The sequence below is a fragment of the Neoarius graeffei genome, chromosome 4 (assembly GCF_027579695.1).
Source record: "Neoarius graeffei isolate fNeoGra1 chromosome 4, fNeoGra1.pri, whole genome shotgun sequence".
Lineage (NCBI taxonomy): Eukaryota > Metazoa > Chordata > Actinopteri > Siluriformes > Ariidae > Neoarius > Neoarius graeffei.
Window position 1 is genome coordinate 89,225,662 of NC_083572.1, and position 20,022 is coordinate 89,245,683.

The 20,022-nt window shown below is 41.1% G+C and overlaps 1 protein-coding gene across 1 annotated transcript in view; it reads right to left on the bottom strand.

Annotated features, from left to right (window-relative positions):
• The window catches only part of adcyap1r1b (adenylate cyclase activating polypeptide 1b (pituitary) receptor type I), an 86,228-nt gene that overhangs the window by 15,058 nt on the left and 51,148 nt on the right, over positions 1–20,022 (bottom strand). Inside the window, exons 4-10 of the mRNA XM_060919968.1 lie at positions 7,262–7,372; positions 7,050–7,162; positions 5,651–5,748; positions 5,196–5,328; positions 2,070–2,223; positions 1,928–1,988; positions 1,743–1,812 (exon numbers count right to left, since the gene is read on the bottom strand). Of these exons, the coding sequence (XP_060775951.1) occupies positions 1,743–1,812; positions 1,928–1,988; positions 2,070–2,223; positions 5,196–5,328; positions 5,651–5,748; positions 7,050–7,162; positions 7,262–7,372 (740 nt within the window). The remainder of the gene's footprint in view (positions 1–1,742; positions 1,813–1,927; positions 1,989–2,069; positions 2,224–5,195; positions 5,329–5,650; positions 5,749–7,049; positions 7,163–7,261; positions 7,373–20,022) is intronic.

Here is a 20,022-nt window from a genome sequence, read left to right on the forward strand (position 1 = left end):
ATGGGTACATGTAGCTACTGCTTATAAATAAAATAGTTTTCTGATCCCATGTCCATACAGTAAATATAGCATATATATTTACTCTATGAGGCAGTAGCCACAAAACTGAAGCGTAATCCAAAAATCAACAATTAAAAATCACAGCAGTAAAATATACCAAGTGTCTGTACTTTATATTATTCTACTCTTACCTCTTACAGTTTTCAAAACTGAAACCTCTGAACCGAGGCTGACATACACACACTGTCGCCATGACCGAAACTTATATTTCCTGGAAATGGCCTGGCGCTAGAGCTCAGTGGAACGCACTTTCCATCTGTAATAAGCATAAACATGTCTGCAAGCAATTTCTTTAGTCTTGTCCATTTATTTTGAATGGTGAACCAAATTGTATACACTCACCAACCATTTTAATCGGAATATATATGGAATTATGTGGTGAGCAAAAAAGTGTTTAAAATAACACAAAATATGTTTCATATTTTAGATTCCTCAAAGTATCCAGCGTTTATCTTGATGACTCTTTACATACTATTGGCATTATCTTAACCAGCTTCATGAGGTAGTCACCTGGAACGCTTTTCAATTAACAGGTGTCTCGTCAAAAGGTAATTAGTGCAATTTCTTGCCTTTGTAATGCGTTTGAGATCCAACAGTAAACAATAAAAATACAGTAAATAGCCCTATTCCACAACTGTTGTACATTACATTAATGACATTTAGCAGACCCTCTTATCCAGAGCAACGTACAATGTACCCAGAGCAGCCTGGGGAGCAGGTGGGGGTCAGATGCCTTCCTCAAGGGCACTTCAACCATTCCTGCTGGTTAAGGAAATCAAACCAGCAATCTTTTGATCCAAACGCTGCTTTTCTAACCATTAGGCCATAGCAGGAGTAAGCTATATTATATCAAGAACTGCTCAACTAAGTAAAGAGAAATTACATCCATCATTACTTTAAGACATGAAGTGACTTTTAATTAATAAAAATAAATTAAAACCATTGAATTAGAAGGGGGCGGCACGGTGGTGTAGTGGTTAGCGCTGTCGCCTCACAGCAAGAAGGTCCGGGTTCGAGCCCCGTGGCCGGCGAGGGCCTTTCTGTGCAGAGTTTGCATGTTCTTCCCGTGTCCGCGTGGGTTTCCTCTGGGTGCTCCAGTTTCCCCCACAGTCCAAAGACATGCAGGTTAGGTTAACTGGTGACTCTAAATTGAGCGTAGGTGTGAATGTGAGTGTGAATGGTTGTCTGTGTCTATGTGTCAGCCCTGTGATGACCTGGCGACTTGTCCAGGGTGTACCTCGCCTTTCACCCGTAGTCAGCTGGGATAGGCTCCAGCTTGCCTGTGACCCTGTAGAACAGGATAAAGCAGCTAGAGATAATGAGATGAGATGAGATGAACTGATACTAAAGCATGTGTGTGTGTGTTTTAATTAACCAGGAATTACATGTTCATAATATAATGTTTATAAAGTATTTTATGATGTTTGCTTTCTAATTATGCACAAGTCATTATTAGTTGAAAACAGTCATGCAGTACAGAACAGCACTGTCATAAATGCTTAAGATACGCTTGAGATACAATATGAGAAGTAATCAAGCACAGTATTAGTACTTTATGAGGCATTAACAGAGTTTATAAAAATTCCCAATTAATCGTTATCAGTTTACGAAGAATTATAAACACAGTAATCATGATTTTGAATACAGGCTTCAGAGAAATTATGACAAAACAAAAAACGCACCATAATGGAAGCAAGCACAGGTCCCTTTATCACCCACCAGATGGCAGCGTTGGTATTTATGTCCCAACATCTAAAACATTATTCACATCAGATAAAACATAAAAAAACAGTCCTTTACTGATTAATATTTATCTTCAACAATACCATTTTCTATACTGTTAAGAACTATGTCATATATATCTTACCCAATGTTATCAAAATGGATACGAAGCATGGCCCAGACTGTTACACACACTGTTGGGGTTCCTGGTTGAAAGATTTTACTGAATGAGTCACACATGCAGTCTTCTTAATTATTGAATGTGCTGTCGTGGTGTTTTAGCTCACCCCAGCCGATGATGGTGTACCAGTAGAAATATCTCCTCTCAGGGAAGAAGGTCTCCACCAGTAGAGTAAAGAGGTATAGTCCCTCAATGAACAGCCAGAAGTAGTTTGACAAAACACAGTAGTGAAAAAACACCATCACTGCTTTACATTCCACCTGCAACAGGAAAAAGAACACTACAGTGTTTATAAGGAGACTGAATTCTTAATATCACCAAAGCAAAAAAAATGGCATCCATTTAATTTCATCCATTCTTACTTCCTCTTCTGAACAGTTACTACTGCTTACAGAAGAGCTACCAATGGGTCACACCAAAACACATTAGATAGGCCTGTTAGATTTGGTTAATTCTCTTTTCCTGATTTTTTATATATTTCACTATTACTATTTGTTCTTTACAAAGCCCCTAAAGCCACAGAAGGTGTTTGTTTGTTTGTTTGTTTGTTTGTTTGTTTGTTTGTTTGTTTGTTTGTTTTTTGCCTTGTGTTCACAAGTTAATTATCTTATAGGAACACATTAATATCTGTATGATGGACCAATGCTTTGAAGACCACATGGGTAGGTTGTGTTTATAGCTTTTAATACTTAATTGATTTGTCAAGTATGTTTAAAACATGGTTGCATTCATTGCTTTATTTGGACAGATAAATAACTTGTGCGCACAAGATAAAAAATATCATCTTACAGGATTTTAGGGGCTCCGTAGGTTCTTGCACTAATGTCATTCATATATATATATATATATATATATATATATATATATATATATATATATATATATATATATATATACACTGTATATGAAGATATGAAGTTTATCTTCGAGTGGTGAATGTATATATCACGAGTGAGCAAAGCGAACAAATGAAAATATTTTCAACATGAGAAGATAAACTTTATATCTTTGTGCCACCATGTAATGTTCTTTATATTATATGGACACATCCACACACACAAAAAAAAACACGCAAGTTAATCAAAAGAATTTTAATTCTGAACCGGTTCGCCATTTTGACAATGCACGTCTAGTCAGCAGGAAAACACCGGGAGTGACATCATCAGGGTGAAATATCTGGAAATATGTCACTCAGACCCATGATGTATTTCATATTTTAAAAAATACAAGTATTTCAACACAAGAAGATAAACTTCATACCTTCAAGCCAATGTGTGATTTTCTTTTTATAATATAAACATATTCACAAACAAAAAGAACCCAAATTTATCAAAACAATTCATCAATTTCCTCACGAGTAACATATAGACATTTATGTCACAGTTTTGGTTCTCCATGTCCCGGATGTAGCTCGTATAAAAAATACAAGTGGTGTATTTCCTAGTAAAACACTCATGTCCATATTATATATATATATATATATATATATATATATATATATATATATATATATATATATATATATTCTGTCCACATTCACTGGATATGAGCAATCATGTGTTCTGATTGGCTACTCTGCTACTAGGCTATCAGCTCATATACCATGAGTAGAGAAAAACAAAATGGCGGATCGTGTTGCTGAACCAACCGAGGATGAAATAAAAACTCTACTTGAAAACAAACCCCCCCAAAAATACAAAAAAAGCAACAAAATGAGGAATGAAAGTATTTGATGGTAAAAACATATCTTTCATATTTTTCAAGAATTATTATTATCGCATTTTTCAAAACTTGCTCTCGTCATTTCGCTGGTTTGTTTACATTCTAAGCAGAAATTATTTTGTCTGATGTTTTGAATAAAGTTTTTATTTATCGAATTTGCTAAAATTAAAAATGCTCTGTTTCTCAAAATCCAGTCAATGTGGATAGAATAGAACAGTTATTCCACTCAATCTCGTCATACATGGTTTACAGCCAACTCGGCACTATGCTCCTCGTCGGCTATCAGCTCATGTACGACTCGATTTAATGGAATAACTATTATATACATATATATATATCCCTCATCAAAAATTCCCCATGCAGGGATCGGCCAAGGATGGCTCACGTGACATAAAATAGTTCCACCACTGATTAAGCAATGTATCTCATGAGATTAAAAAAATAAATAAATAAAAATAAAAAAACATATGAGATATGGTGTGAGTCAGTCATGGTATATCCTGGATATACCATGAATTGACGTCACAATTTCAAGCTGTACAGCCAACTTGAGTCACAGCTGTGGCTCCGTTAGCATTTCTGTGTGTGTAGATCTATGCATCATGATCATGCCGAGCAAGGCAGGCGATAACATGGTATGTCGCACATGCGCAAGTCGAAGGTCGCGCCAAACATGGCCGCCTCCAGTGAGTTTATCCCAAGAGAATCCATAATTACCGGTGCCTCTCAGTGCATGGTGTAAAATATATATATATATATATATATATATATATATATATATATCTGCGATGACCTGGCGACTTGTCCAGGGTGTACCCCGTCTCTCTCCCATAGTCAGCTGGGATAGGCTCCAGCTTGCCTGCGACCCTGTAGAAGGATAAAGCGGCTAGAGATAATGAGATGAGATTATATATATCCATCCATTATCCGTAGCCGCTTATCCTGTTCGACAGGGTCGCAGGCAAGCTGGAGCCTATCCCAGCTGACTATGGGAGAGAGACGGGATACACCCTGGACAAGTCGCCAGGTCATCGCATATATATATATATATATATATATATATATATATATATATATATATATATATACACACACATTTTTATTGAATATCAATGTAAACAATACAGTACAATGTATTGGCATTTATTTGTTCAATCGTTCATCCTCTGTAACCACTTTATCCTCGTCAGGATCGTGGTGGCTTCAGAACCTTAGGATGATATTTTGATGTGGGTTTTTGTTTTTTAAACATGAATTGGATTACAAGCAGAAACCACAAAGTCATCCTTCTCTCATAATTATATCCCTCATAATTAAAACTGAATCCCAAAGCAGCAGTGATCTACTCCTGAAAGCACTGTACATTGTTTGCTTTCTTATTGAGATCTCAAAGACATATTTCATGTTTTATCTGACGCATTAAAAGAGCCAGTGAATAAAAGTGTACGTGTGTGTGTGTGTGTGTGTGTGTGTGTGTGTGTGTGTGTGTGTGTGTGTGTGTGTAACTCACAGTGTGTATAAAACAGTGGCTGCTGTCCTCCTCAGCATACAGAACTCCATCTTTAATGAAAACTGAGATGGCTCTCAGGATAAAAGACACGAAGAGATTCATGTGGATGAAGTTCCTGGTGCAATGAAGCTTCCTGTGGGGAAAATCACAAGTTAGCAATGTGTGGAGAAAAGTAAACTAAATATAACCACCACCTCCATTACAGATTCAGCATAACATCTTTCAGTTGACTCATCTGATCTGTATTGTTGTGAATTACAATAAATATTTAGCTGCTTCATTAAGGGCATTGTGCTGCTGCTGATTGCAATTATTATAAATAATAGTGTTACATATAGCAGTATTAAAGGTTAGTATTAAGAGTATAGTAGTTGTTGTACCAGTAGAAATATTAATAGGAGATAATATGACTACTCATTGTATTTTTGTCCTCTTGTATTAAGACGATCTCTCACCTGAACCAGCAGAGGATCACCATGGCAGTGGTGAGAGACACCAGGGATGTGCTGTAGCCCACTGTGTACAGAGCTTTCACAGACACATAGTACTTGTCCTGAAGGGAAGACACTTGTGCGTTCACTTGCTTGCTGCATTACACCCCACCATGCATTATTTTCATATAACAGCACTGTCTGTCATGTTTTATTTTTCTTACCTCTGTCATGTCACATTATATCACTTCATTTTTTTATTTCACATTACATACACCAACATGTGTAAAAAAAATTAAAAATCAAACATATTTTAAAATCTAAATCATGAATTAGTCAATCCATGAATTATTATTATTAAATAATTAGTGAATGGAGACATGCAAGAAATTAATTTATTGTGTTACTATGCGTACTATGTGATTAATGCAAGACCATGTAGTGAGGTAATGTTGGCAGGTCGCAAACTAGAGGTCATCAATAGCTTCGTATACCTTGGTGATGGTATCTGCCCAGGAGGTGGTTGTGAACTGGCAATGATTATCAGAACTCGTTCTGCTTGGGGAAAGTTTAGAGAGCTGCTGCCATTGTTAACCTGCAAAGCTGTCTCACTTCATACCCGTAGTCAACTATACAGCAGTTGTGTGCGTAGCACCATGTTAAACGGTTCTGAATGTTGGGCACTCCAAAGAGATGACCAAAAATGGCTTGAGCGTAATGAAAGAGCTATGCTTTTATGGATGTGCAATGTCAAAAGAGAAACACGAATTAGCACATCTTCTCTTCTGCGGATGCTGAACCTCCGTCGCCTTGACACTGTTCCCAGATACAATCATCTCCGTTGGTTTGGACACGTCCAACGCGGTAATTCTTGGATCGACAGATGTACTACCTTGGAAGTTGAAGGAGCGAACAACCGTGGCCGACCTCAAAAAAGCTGGAAAGAATCTGTCCGTGCTGACTTGAAGCTATGGAATATCGTAGAGGAGGCAACTCAAGACCGTGCTGAATGGAGAGCTCTGCTGAAGACTGCTAGTCATACACACGTCTAACGTGTCAACTGACTCAAAACGGATAGTGAGTGTGAGTGTGTTAGAACAATCTAGGTTTAATCTAATTTCAAAAGGCCAAAATCATTTTCAATCAAAACTGGCACTTGTAGAACAGCACTTGTCTATTTTTTCAATTAATACTAGCACTGTTTGAGTGTTTTACCCACCAAGTGCCATATCTTCCTTTAATAAACCATTTATTTCAGAGCATGCAATAAATAACTTCCACAAATATTTATTGCTGTTTATTGTTATTCTGTATCATTCTGTTTGGTCTGTGTGTTTCAACCTAACTACTACAACTAATAATAATAATAATACAGAGCTTTCACAGACTGTAAAGTATCTCCTGTGCGTGTTATAATATTTACCATAGGAGTGGTTCTATTGTCATCAAAAGGACACACGTCCACATAATGAGGGAACATCTCTGACCAGCCATCCTCAGTACAGTTACGGCTCACCTTTCCAAACTCTGCAATAACTAACCAATGAACAGTTACCTTGTCAAACAAATGGTTATTGATTTCAAAGGTCAACTAGTTGTTTAAGCAGACAGAGGTGATTAACAGCTGTTACATACCATCATAGTCTTCGTTCATGACCTCAAAAAGCTCAGGGCAGGGCATCCACACCACATCACCTATTCCCGCTGGCTGCCAGCATGTCAGATTGTCCCACATCCAGCGACACACTGGAGGTGACAGAAACACACTCATCACTGCTAAATATAGACAGACAAACAGAAAAGTGTGATTTGTGACACTGAGCCAGATGAGAACTGATAGTGGGGATGTATGGCTTTAAATCAGAAATAACGAGAAACAAAACAATCCTAATATAATTATGCAATTATCCAGTTGGCTGATCGTATGGCAGTAGCCCAGTGTTTAATATCATGCAGATACAGGTCAAGAGGTTTGGTTAATGTTCAAATCAAACATCAGAATGGGGAAGAAATCAGTGACTTTTTGAAAATTGTGATGGTTTTTGGTGCTACACAGGCTTGTTTTTTATAGGGTTTTAGAAGCTGTTGATTTCTAGAGTTTACACAGAATGGTGTGAAACTGAAAGCACATCCAGTGAGTGGTGTTTCTGCGGGTGGAACTGCCTCGCGGCTGAGACAAATTCATAAAAACATGAATGTTCAGGTGTAGAGGTATTCCTAATAAAGTGCCCAATGAGTGTATTATCAATAAATTAATTAATTAAGCTATAAATCTGTTTATTTGTTTTTTATAATTTGTGTTTATTTGTTTGTTCTTTCTTATTTATGTGTTTGCTTTTTCTTATGTTAATTTGTTTGTTTGTTTTTATGCCTCCGCCACCTTAAGGTGCAGGAGGCATTATGTTTTCGGGTTGTCCATCTGTCCGTCCGTCCGTCCGTCCATCCCGAAACCTTGTGAACACGATATCTCAAAGGCTAATGAAAGGAATTTCACCAAACTTTCACCATTTGTGCACTTTGGGACAAACATGAACTGATTAGATTTTGAGGTTAAAAGGTCACAGGTCAAGATTACTGTGAGGTCAAATGTCCATCCCCAAACCTTGTGCACGCCATATCTCAAAGACTAATGAAAGGAATTTCACCAAACTTTCACCATTTGTGCGCTTTGGGACAAAGATGAAATGATTAGATTTTGAGATCAAAAGGTCTAAGGTCAAGGTCGCTGTGAGGTCAAATGTCTGTCCAAAAACCTTGTGAACACAATATCTCCAAGGCAAATGAAAGGAATTTCACCAAACTTTCACCATTTGTGCATTTGGGGACAAACATTAACTGATTAGATTTTGAGGTTAAAAGGTCACAGGTCAAGATTACTGTGAGGTCAAATGTCCATCCCCAAATCACAACTTAATAAGGCGTGTAGTCTACCAGGTGGAGGCATCCCCATCGACGCCATTGGCGTCAAGTTCTATCTAGTTCTTATTAATATGTTTGTTTGTTCATTTTCTTATTTGTGTTTATTTGTTTGTTCGTTTTCTCATTTATGTATTTGTTAGTTTGCTTGTCTGGTTGTTTGTTTGCTTATTAGTTTCTCATTTGTTTGTTTGTTTGTTTGTTTGTTTGTTAATTTATGTGTCTGTTTGTTGTCTTAGTTTGTTAGTTTGTCTCTTATTTATGTGTTTGTTTGTTTGTTTGTTTGTTTGTTTGTTAATGTACATGTCTGTTCTCAGATTCAGGTATTTGTTTGTTTGTCTGGTAGTTTGTCTGGTTATTTGTCTGTTTGTCTGGTAGATTGTTACCTCCGCTAAGGAGGTTATGTTTTCGGTAGCGTTTGTTTGTTTGTTTGTTTGTTTGTTTGTTTGTTTGTTAGCAACATTATGGAAAAAGTTATGAACAGATTGCTCTAAAAATTTTTTCCAGAGGTGTGACTGGGCACAAGTAACAATCCATTAAATTTGGGCGGTGATCTGGATCACCGTCTGGATCCTGGAATTTTTTAAAGGATTCTTGGCGGAGGTCTGCGCTCTCCGAGTGCTTTTCTAGTTTGTTTGTTTGTTTGCTGTTTGTTTATATGTCTGTTTTCTTATTTATGTGTTAGTTAGTTAGTTAGTTAGTTAGTTAGTTAGTTAGTTAGTTAGTTAGTTAGTTAGTTAGTTAGTTAGTTAGTTTGTTTTTCTTATTTAGGTGTTTGTTTTTCTTATTTTGGTATTTGTTTGTTTGTCTCTTATTTATGTGTATGTATGTTTGCTTGTTAGTTAGTTAGTTAGTTTGTTTTCTTATTTGTGTTTGTTCTCATATTTATGTATTTGTTTGTCTGGTTGTTTGTTTGCTTGTTTTTTGTTTCTTTTATGTTATTTATTTGTTTGTGTTTGTTGCATTTCTTATTTTTGTGTTTGTTTGGTTGTTTGGTTGGTTGGTTGGTTGGTTTAACAGCTTTCTGCTGATCATTTAGATGTCAACTGATACAGGTAAACAGAAGAACACTGTCAGTTTACATTCCATATAAGCTTACAAAAAAAGTGAAAAGTGGTGATGAATGTTTTCTTCAGACTGTGAAAAAGTGTTTGATATTGGGGTGTCTGGAGCACCAGTTTCAGTTATATTTAGTCACGCTGCAGGACATTATTTTAAAGGAGAACTGTGGATTAGTGACAGGAAGAGTCCTCCATCTGCCAGCAATATTTCTACATTTAATACCTATTTACACAATGTGACAGCATATTTTCCAATCAAAGCTTAATAAACATCTACCAAATGTCAAATACAATCTGGGATGCAGCCTTCATCTCTCTCATCTCTCTATAGACATGGTTTTGAACCAGAAAACAAGCAAAGCATAGAGGAATAGATGGGTAAAAGGTGTGCCAATTTCAATTCACACCAACAAGTGAGCATTTCTCCAGTGAGCTTACTCACAGACATCGAGCATCACAATGTGCTCATATCCCAATTACTTTACTGCTTTCAAAGCTCTCGGTCAATACAAGAGACACTTAATGAGACGACAAAACAGTTTTCAACCATCCTGAGCTTCATCGATCACTTTTTAGATAAACAGGAGTGAGTTATTCTTGTCATATTGTCACTATTAAATAATAAAAATGATGTTATACTGAACAGACTCACAAATGTAAGATTTACTGCACAGGCTGAAGTCATAGTGAAACTGCAGTAGGAAATAAAGACTGAAAATATCTGGTGAATAAAAACACAGCAGTTCAGTTCTCCCAACAGCTTCTTTTTCTAAACATACAGTAGATATATAAACGTGTTCTGGTATAACACATTCTGTATGTGCAGGTTGTATTTTGCTTAGTTACTAGAGCATTGAACACCAAATATCTATGTAGCTTGACCAAGTGACCACCAAAAATGTCATTTTGACATCTTTCAGTATTTCTGACACACAAAAACAGCTATTTGTGGTTAGGTGAGCTATATACAGGTAAACAGACAAGTCTCTTGTCTCATGTTAGACAGGATGTTTGCAAATTGTAATGGCTTTTTCAATGAATCCAAATTTTGCATTTAAGAATTATACATACAGCCCTGGTCATGCTATTGGTCCCAATTATGTTGCACCAGGAGTAAAACTGAAACATCCTTGTACGTATGTACCCAGTACTGTACTTTTTAATTTCCTAATACCCTAAAGTTAACAAATCACAGGGAGTGAGAGCTTAATGGGACCCTAGTGCACATTATCCAGGCATCTGAATAAAGCAACAAGAAAGCTCTTCTGCTTCAAATAAGAAGGTGGTATAAACTCAATGTTTCTAAAATTCACTTTACCTCGACTTGTCAATGATCCAAGCACAGTAAACACTTTCTTTTGTAGCAAAGCTTGAAAACTTCAGCAGAATCGGAACACCACTTACAGAGGCTACTGAAATCCCATATGTGACAAATGTTTACAGAAAATAGTCAAATGAACTTTAGCCACATGGCACATCTTAAAATTCTTAGTGTTCCAGAAGTCTGTGTGTTACACCTGTACATGTTAGACTGCGCCTTCTCAGACATCATTTTGAATGACTCCAGTTCTTACCTGTTGGGACGCAGCAGCCTACTAGAAATAACTTAAAGGTGTTTATGGAAAATGTCATATATGGTACGGAACCATGGGATTGCATTGTACCTGGTGAGACTGACATTCCACATCTTACCAAACATTTAAACTAGACTATTAGTAGTCCAACCAACAAGAAATTTTGAGGTATCCAAACAGGCAAAAACTACAAACAGTTCCTATCTGGTCTTATATCTGCATGCAACACGGCATACTGCCAAACAGAAGGCTTTGGATGACTGTGGTCACCTGGAAATAGATCAGAAAAAAATAATTATGCTACCCAAGCTAGTCCTATATGAACACTATGAGGACATGTGCTTTTGGTGATAAATATCTAACATGATCTAATAGAAGCTTTAGATGTGACATTTTTTGACGTGGGAAAAATAGTGTGACCAAGGCCGTATTTCTTCCTTTCCTTTCCCCTTCAGGAAACAACAGAGGAGTAGGACTAGAATGATGAATTATTTCTCATCTCATCTCATCTCATTATCTATAGCCACTTTATCCTGTTCTACAGGGTCGCAGGCAAGCTGGAGCCTATCCCAGCTGACTACGGGCAAAAGGCGGGGTACACTCTGTACAAGTCGCCAGGTCATCACAGGGCTGACACATCGACATAGACAACCATTCACATGCACATTCACACCTACGGTCAATTTAGAGTCACCAGTTAACCTAACCTGCATGTCTTTGGACTGTGGGGGAAACTGGAGCACCCAGAGGAAACCCACGCGGACAACATGCAAACTCCGCACAGAAAGGCTCTCGTCGGCCACGGGGCTCAAACCCGGACCTTCTTGCTGTGAGGCGACAGCACTAACCACTACACCACCGTGCCGCCCTGATGTATTATTTATGCTTATTAATTATTTACTTTCAAAGGCTGTTGTACAAATAATTATTAATGTCTGTTATAAGAAAATTATCAACAACAGGTAGCAGATTTATTGTTACCACACCGCAGTTTATTATTTTCCAATAACAGCCAAAGCGTTTATGGCATGTGCCAAAGTGTTTACTCCTCTCATACCACAGCCATCTGCCAATTATTACATTTGTATTTATTAAAGATCATCTTAAATTGTATTCTTTTATGGTTGCATTTAATGTCAGGAATATCCCCAAAGTAAGTTTTCCTATCATCACTTATAACAGCTATAAACAATTGATCCAGGCTTTCTTCTCTTCTCACACTTTAAAGTTTATGTTACTGAGAAACCACAATGTGCAAAGTCGTCTGTTCTGAAGAATCTCTTGAGAAGGAAAACAGGAAGTATTTTACCTCTGACCATTTCTAAGCACTGACACTGGAGTCTAATAAATATACCATCTTCGATATATAAACATGCTATGGTGAACAATAGCCACAGGAGGTATGTCTAGGTCATGAACTAACATAGTCAACAAAGCACTATAAAAGTAAACCAAAAAGGCCAATCAATGGTTCACAACAGCTAAGAAGTTCTCCCTATGAGATCACAGTATGGAAAGCAAATAGTAATGAGCATGAGTTTTGAAAGACTAAAACCTACTGTCACTAATCTCTCCAACTACACTGTCTGAGAGTCTATTCCAGATACAGATCTCAATGTGGATGAAGGTCCTGCCTGTGGAGGAGGTTCTTGAGACTGGTTCAGTGAGTGCATGACTTGGCATAGATAGGCTGATGCAAGTTGCACGTCTGATCACATATGGTTAAGGAACTATCCTCTTCAGGTCTGGTGGGCATGAGCTAGTGTGCATCTTGTAGATCACAGCAGTAGCAGCCACCAGACGTCCATGATGTAGGGACGAGATGTTATTCAACGGGATGTTGAATAACAACACTTGATGCATCTGTATATTATTAGGCTGAGTAAGTTTTTACTATTGAAATTATAACATCCTGGTATGAGCACATTAATATACACGAACCTCTGAGTTACATCTGGAACTACTGTCAAAGCTGTTGTTATGGAAAATAAATTTATAATTGCTGACCAATCAGAATCGAGAATTCAACAGTGATGTGGTATACTGTAAATCTCAGTCCTTATACTCACCAACAGCATAATAACAAGAAATCAACCTTAATAAACATTCAACAGCACTGAACAGAGAGTTGCATGTATCTAAAATTTGCCTCATGATGGAGATGATGGAGCGTCACACGTCAAATAATTTATCTCCCATATACAACCCCAATTCCAAAAAAGTTGGGACACTGGGTAAAACAAATAAAAACAGAATGTGAAGATTTGCAAATCATGGAAACCCTATATTTCATTGAAAATAGTACAAAGACAACATATCAAACGTTGAAACTGAGAAATTTTATTCTTTTTTGAAACATATATGCTCATTTTGAATTTGATGTCAGCAACACGTTTCAAAAAAGTTGGGACAGGGGCAACAAAAGACTGCAAGAGTTCTCATCTCATTCTCATCTCATTATCTCTAGCCGCTTTATCCTGTTCTACAGGGTCGCAGGCAAGCTGGAGCCTATCCCAGCTGACTACGGGCGAAAGGCGGGGTACACCCTGGACAAGTCGCCAGGTCATCACAGGGCTGACACATAGACACAGACAACCATTTACACTCACATTTACACCTACGGTCAATTTAGAGTCACCAGTTAACCTAACCTGCATGTCTTTGGACTGTGGGGGAAACCGGAGCACCCGGAGGAAACCCACACGGACACAGGGAGAACATGCAAACTCCGCACAGAAAGGCCCTCGCCGGCCACGGGGCTCGAACCCGGACCTTCTGCAAGAGTTCTGTAATGCTAATTAAAAAAAAAATTAGGTTAATTGACAACAGATCAGTAACATGACTGGATATAAAAAAAGCATCCCAGAGAGGCGGAGTCTCTCAGAAGTAAAGATGGGGAGGGGTTCACTGCTCTGTGAAAGACTGTATGGGCAAACAATGCAACAATTTAAGTATAACGTTCCTCAATGTAAAGTTGCAAAGAATTTGGGGATCACATCATCTATGGCCCATAATATCATTAAAAGATTCAGAGAATCTGGAGAAATCTCTATATGCAAGAGACAAGACTGAAAACTGACACTGGCTGCCTGTGATCTTCTTCAGGCCCTCAGGTGACACTGCATTAAAAGCAGACGCGTGTCTGTAGTGGAACTCACTGTATGGGCTCAGGAACATTTCAGAAAACCGTTGTCTGTGAAAACAGTTCATTACTGCATCCACAAATGCAAGTTAAAAAAAACAGATATGAACAATGTCCAGAAACAATGCCACCTTCTCTGGGCCCGAGCTCTTTTACAATGGACTGAGGCGAAGTGGAAAACTGTCCCGAGGTCTGACGAATCAAAAGTAGAAATTCTTTTTAGAAATCATGGACACCACATCCTCCAGGCTAAAGAGGAGAGGGACCATCGGGCTTGTTATCAGTGCACAGTTCAAAAGGCAGCATCTGTGATGGTATGAGGGTGCATTAGTGCACATGACATGGGTAGCTTGTACATCTGGGAAGGCATCATTAATGCTGAATGATATATACACGCTTCAGAGCAATATGCTGCCATCCAGACAAAATCTTTTCCAGGGAAGGCCTTCCTTCTTTCAGCAAGACAATACCAAACCGCTTTCTGCACATATGAAACCTGCATGGCTCTGTCGTAAAAGAGTCCGGGTGCTAAACTGGCCTGCCTGCAGTCCAGACCTGTCTCCCATTTAAAACATTTGGCGCATTATGATGCGCAAAATACGACAAAGGAGACCCTGAACTGTTGAGCAACTGAAATTATATATCAGGCAAGAATGGGACAACATTTCTCTCTCAAAACTACAGCAATTGGTCTCCTCAGTTCCCAAATGTTTACAGAGTGTTGTTAAAAGTAGAAGTGATGCAACACAGTGGTAAACATGCCCCTGTCCCAACTTTTTTGAGACATGTTGCTAACCTCAAATTCAAAATGAGCATATATTTTTCAAAAAACAATAGCATTTCAGTTTTAATATTTGATATGTTGTCTTTGTATTATTTTCAACGAAATATAGCGTTTCCATGATTTGCAAATCATCACATTCTGTTTTTATTTACAGTTTACACAGCATTCCAACTTCTTTGGGATTGGGGTTATCTTAATAAACAGATTTTTTTTTACACACCACCACATTCTGCAATTCTCTTTTTAGCTCACACACTATCCCCTCCTAGAACTGCCACCTTATTGTGGTGGAGGGGTTTGTGTGCTTGAATGATCCTAGGAGCTATGTTGTCGGGGGCATTACGCCCCTGTCAGGGTTTCCCAAGGCAGACAGGTCCTAGGTGACAGGCCAGATCAAGAGCAGTTCACCAAACCCCCTTATGGAAATGAAAAAATCAAGGACCGTGACGTCGCCCGGTATGGTGCAGCCGGGGCCCCACCCTGGAGCCAGGCCCAAGGTTGGGGCTCGTATGCGAGTGCCTGATGGCCGGGCCTTTACCCACGGGGCCCGGCCGGGCTCAGCCCAAAGTGGTGACGTGGGCCCACCACCTGTGGGTTCACCACCCACAGAGGTAGCCGTAGGGGGCCGGTGCAGTGTGGATTGGGCGGCAGCCAAAGGCAGGGGCCTCGACGACCTGATCCCCGAACACAGTGGCTAGCTGTTGGGGGGAAAGAGCCTGAGCTTGTGCGGGAGGTTGAGAGGTACCGGCTAGAGATAGTCGGGCTCACCTCCAAGCACAGCTTGGGCTCCAGAACCCAGCTCCTCAAGAGGGGCTGGACTCTCCACTTCTCTGGAGTCACCCACAGTCAGCGGTGGCGGGCTGGTGTGGGCTTGCTTATAGTTCCCCAGCTCAGCCACCATGTATTGGAGTTTACCCCAGTGAACGAGAGGGTCGCCTCTCTGCGCCGTCGGGTCAGGGAGAGGGCTCTTGCTGCTGTTTGTGCCTACGGGCCGAATAGCAGTATAGAGTATCCGGCCTTCTTGGAGTCCCTGGGAGAGGTACTCAGACTGGGGACTCCATTGTTCTACTGGGGGACTTTAACGCTCACGTGGGCGACGACAGTGACACCTGGAGGGGCATGATTGGGAGGAACGGCCTCCCCGATCTGAACCCGAGTGGTGCTTTGTTATTGGACTTCTGTGCTAGTCACAGTTTGTCCATAACAAACACCATGTTCGAGCATAGGGGTGTCCATAAGTGCACGTGGCACCAGGACACCTTAGGTCAGAGGTCGATGATCGACTTTGTTGTCGTTTCATCTGATCTCCGGCCCTATGTCTTGGACACTCAGGTGAAGAGGGGGGCTGAGCTGTCAACTGATCACCACCTGGTGGTGTGTTGGATCCGCTGGCGGAGAAAGCCGGACAGACCTGGCAGGCCCAAATGTATGGTGAGGGTCTGCTGGGAACATCTGGCCGAGCACTCTGTCAGGGAGGTCTTTAACTCCCACCTCCGGGAGAGCTTCTCCCAGCTTCCGAGGGAGGCGGGGGACATTGAGTCTGAGTGGACCATGTTCTCTGCCTCCATTGTCAACGTGGCTGTTCAGAGCTGTGGTCGCAAGGTCTCTGGTGCCTGTCGTGGCGGCAATCCCAGAACCCGGTGGTGGACACTGGAAGTAAGGCCAGGCGTGCTGCAGCTTGGGCAGTTGCAGAGGCAAAAACTCGGAACTGGGAGGAGTTCGGTGAGGCCATGGAGGAGGACTATCGGTCGGCCTCAAGGAAATTCTGGCAAACCGTCCGGCGCCTCAGGAGGGGGAAGCAGTATTCTGCCAACAATGTTTACAGTGCAGGTGGGGAGCTGTTGACCTCGACTGGGGATATTGTCAGGCGGTGGAAGGAATACTTCGAGGATCTCCTCAATCCTACCATCACGTCTTCCATTGAGGAAGCAGAGGCTGATGACTCAGAGGTGGACTCGTCCATTACACAAGCCGAAGTCACTGAGGTGGTTTGCAAGCTCCTCGGTGGCAAGGCACCGGGGGTGGATGAGATCCGCCCTGAGTATCTCAAGTCTCTGGATGTTGTGGGGCTGTCTTGGCTGACACGCCTCTGCAACATCGTGTGGCAGTTGGGGACAGTGCCTCTGGGGTGGCAGACCGGGGTGGTGGTCCCTCTTTTTAAGAAAGGGGACCGGAGAGTGTGCTCCAATTATAGGGGAATCACACTTCTCAGCCTCCCCGGGTAGGTTTACTCCAGGGTACTGGAGAGAAGAATTCGACCAATAGTCAAACTTCAGATCCAGGAGGAACAATGCAGTTTTCGGCCTGGTTGTGGAACACTGGACCAGCTCTATACCCTTCATAGGGTGCTTGAGGGTTCATGGGATTTTGCCCAAAAAGTCCACATGTGTTTTGTGGATCTGGAGAAGGCATTCGACCATGTCCCTCGTGGTATCCTGTGGGGGGGTGCTTCGGGATTATGGGGTTCAGGGCTCTTTGCTAAGGGCTGTCCGGTCCCTGTACGAACGGAGCAGGAGTCTGGTTCACATTGCCGGCAGTAAGTCAGACATGTTCCCAGTGCATGTTGGACTCTGGCAGGGCTGCCCTTTGTCACCGGTTCTGTTCATAATTTTTATGGACAGAATTTCTAGGTGCAGCCAGGGGCCGGAGGGAATCCTGTTTGGGAACCACAGGATTTCATCTCTGCTTTCTGCAGATGATGTTGTCCTGTTGGCTTCTTCAAACCAGGACCTTCAGCACGCACTGGGGCAGTTTGCAGTCAAGTGTGAAGCGGCTGGGATGAGAATCAGCACCTCCAAGTCCGAGGCCATGGTTCTCGACCGGAAAAGGGTGGCTTGCCCTCTTCAGGTTGGTGGAGAAGTCCTGCCTCAAGTGGAGGAGTTTAAGTATCTCAGGATCTTGTTCACGAGTGAGGGAAGGATGGAGTGTGAGATCGACAGGCGGATTGGTGCAGCCTCCGCAGTGATGCGGTCGCTTTACCAGTCTGTCGTAGTGAAGAAGGAGCTGAGCCAAAAGGCAAAGCTCTCGATTTATCGGTCGATCTACGTTCCGACTCTCACCTATGGTCATGAGCTTTGGGTAATGACCAAAAGAACAAGATCGCAGATACAAGCGGCCGAAATGAGTTTCCTTCGCAGGGTGGCTGGGCGCTCCCTTAGAGATAGGGTGAGAAGCACAGTCACTCAGGAGGAGCTCGGAGTAGAGCTGCTGCTCCTCCACATTGAGAGGAATCAGCTGAGGTGGCTCAGGCATCTCTTTTGGATGTCTCCTGGACGCCTCCATGGGGAGGTGTTCCAGGCATGTCCCCCCGGGAGGAGGCCCCGGGGAAGATCCAGGACACGCTGGAGGGACTATGTCTCTCGACTGGCCTGGGAACGCCTCGGTGTTCTTCCTGAGGAGCTGGCCGAGGTGTCTGGGGAGAGGGAAGTTTGGGCTTCCATTCTCAGACTGCTGTCTCCGCGACCCAGATAAGCAGAAGAAAATGAGATGAGATGAGATGAGATGAGATGAGATGAGATGAGATGAGATGAGATGAGATGAGATGAGATGAGATGAGACACTATCCATCTCACAAACCATGAAATTCCAGGTCTTTAAATGATGTATATTACTCTGTAGCATCTCCCAGACATTGATTTCACCTTATTGTTTTAACACCTACATGCACTTAAATGACTACATGACTGAGCATTCACTTATGCTATTTCAGTTTTAGACAAGTTCGCGTTTACTCATCACTTAATCTAATACAGTGCCTTGAAAATTATTCATACCCCTTGAACTTTTTCACATTTTTCCACCTTACAACCACGAACTTAAAAGTTTTTAATTGAGATTTTATGTGATAGACCAACACAGAGTAGCACATAATTGTGAAGTGAAATGAAAATGATAAATGGTCTTCAAAATTTTAAACAAATAAAAATCTGAAAAATGTGGTGTGCATTAGTATTCAGCCCCCTGTACTCTGATACCTCTAAATACAATCCAGTGCAATCAATTGCCTTCAGAAGTCATCTAATTAGTTCATAGAGGCCTACTGTGTGTAATTTACTCTCAGCATAAATACACTTCTTCTGTGAAGGCCTCAGTGGTTTGTTAGAGAACACTGAAGAACAAACAGCATCATGAAGACCAAAGAACTCACCAGACACGTCAGGGATAAAGTTCTGGAGAAGTTTAAAGCAGGGTTAGGTTATAAAAAAATATCCCAAGCTCTGAACATCTCAAGAAGCACTGTTCAATCCATCATTCAAAAATGGAAAAAGTATGGCACAACTGCAAACCTACCAAGACATGGCCGTCCACCTAAACTGACAGAGCGAGCAAGGAGAGCACTGGTCAGAGAAGCAGCCAAGAGGCCCATGATCACTCTGGAGGAGCTGCAGAAATCCACAGCTCAGGTGGGAGAATCTGTGCACAGGTCAACTATAAGTCGTACACTCCACAAATCTGGCCTTTTTGGAAGAGTGGTAAGAAGAAAGCCATTGTTGAAAGACAGGCATAAGAAGTCCCGTTTGCAGTCTGCCAGAAGCCATGTAGGGGACACAGCAAACATGTGGAAGAAGGTGCTTTGGTCAGATGAGACCAAAGTTGAACTTTTTGGCCTAAATGCAAAGCGCTATGTGTGGCGGAAAACTAACACTGCTCATCACCCTGCACACACCATCCCCACTGTGAAACATGGTGGTAGCAGCATCGTGCTATGGGGATGCTTTTCTTCAGCAGGGACAGGGAAGCTGGTCAGAGTTGATGGGAAGATGGATGGAGCTAAATACAGGGCAATCCTGGAAGAAAACCTGTTGGAGGCTGCAAAAGACTTGAGACTGGGAAGGAGATTCACCTTCCAGCAAGACAATGACCCTAAACATAGCCAGAGCTACAATGGAATGGTTTAGATCAAAGAATATTCATGTGTT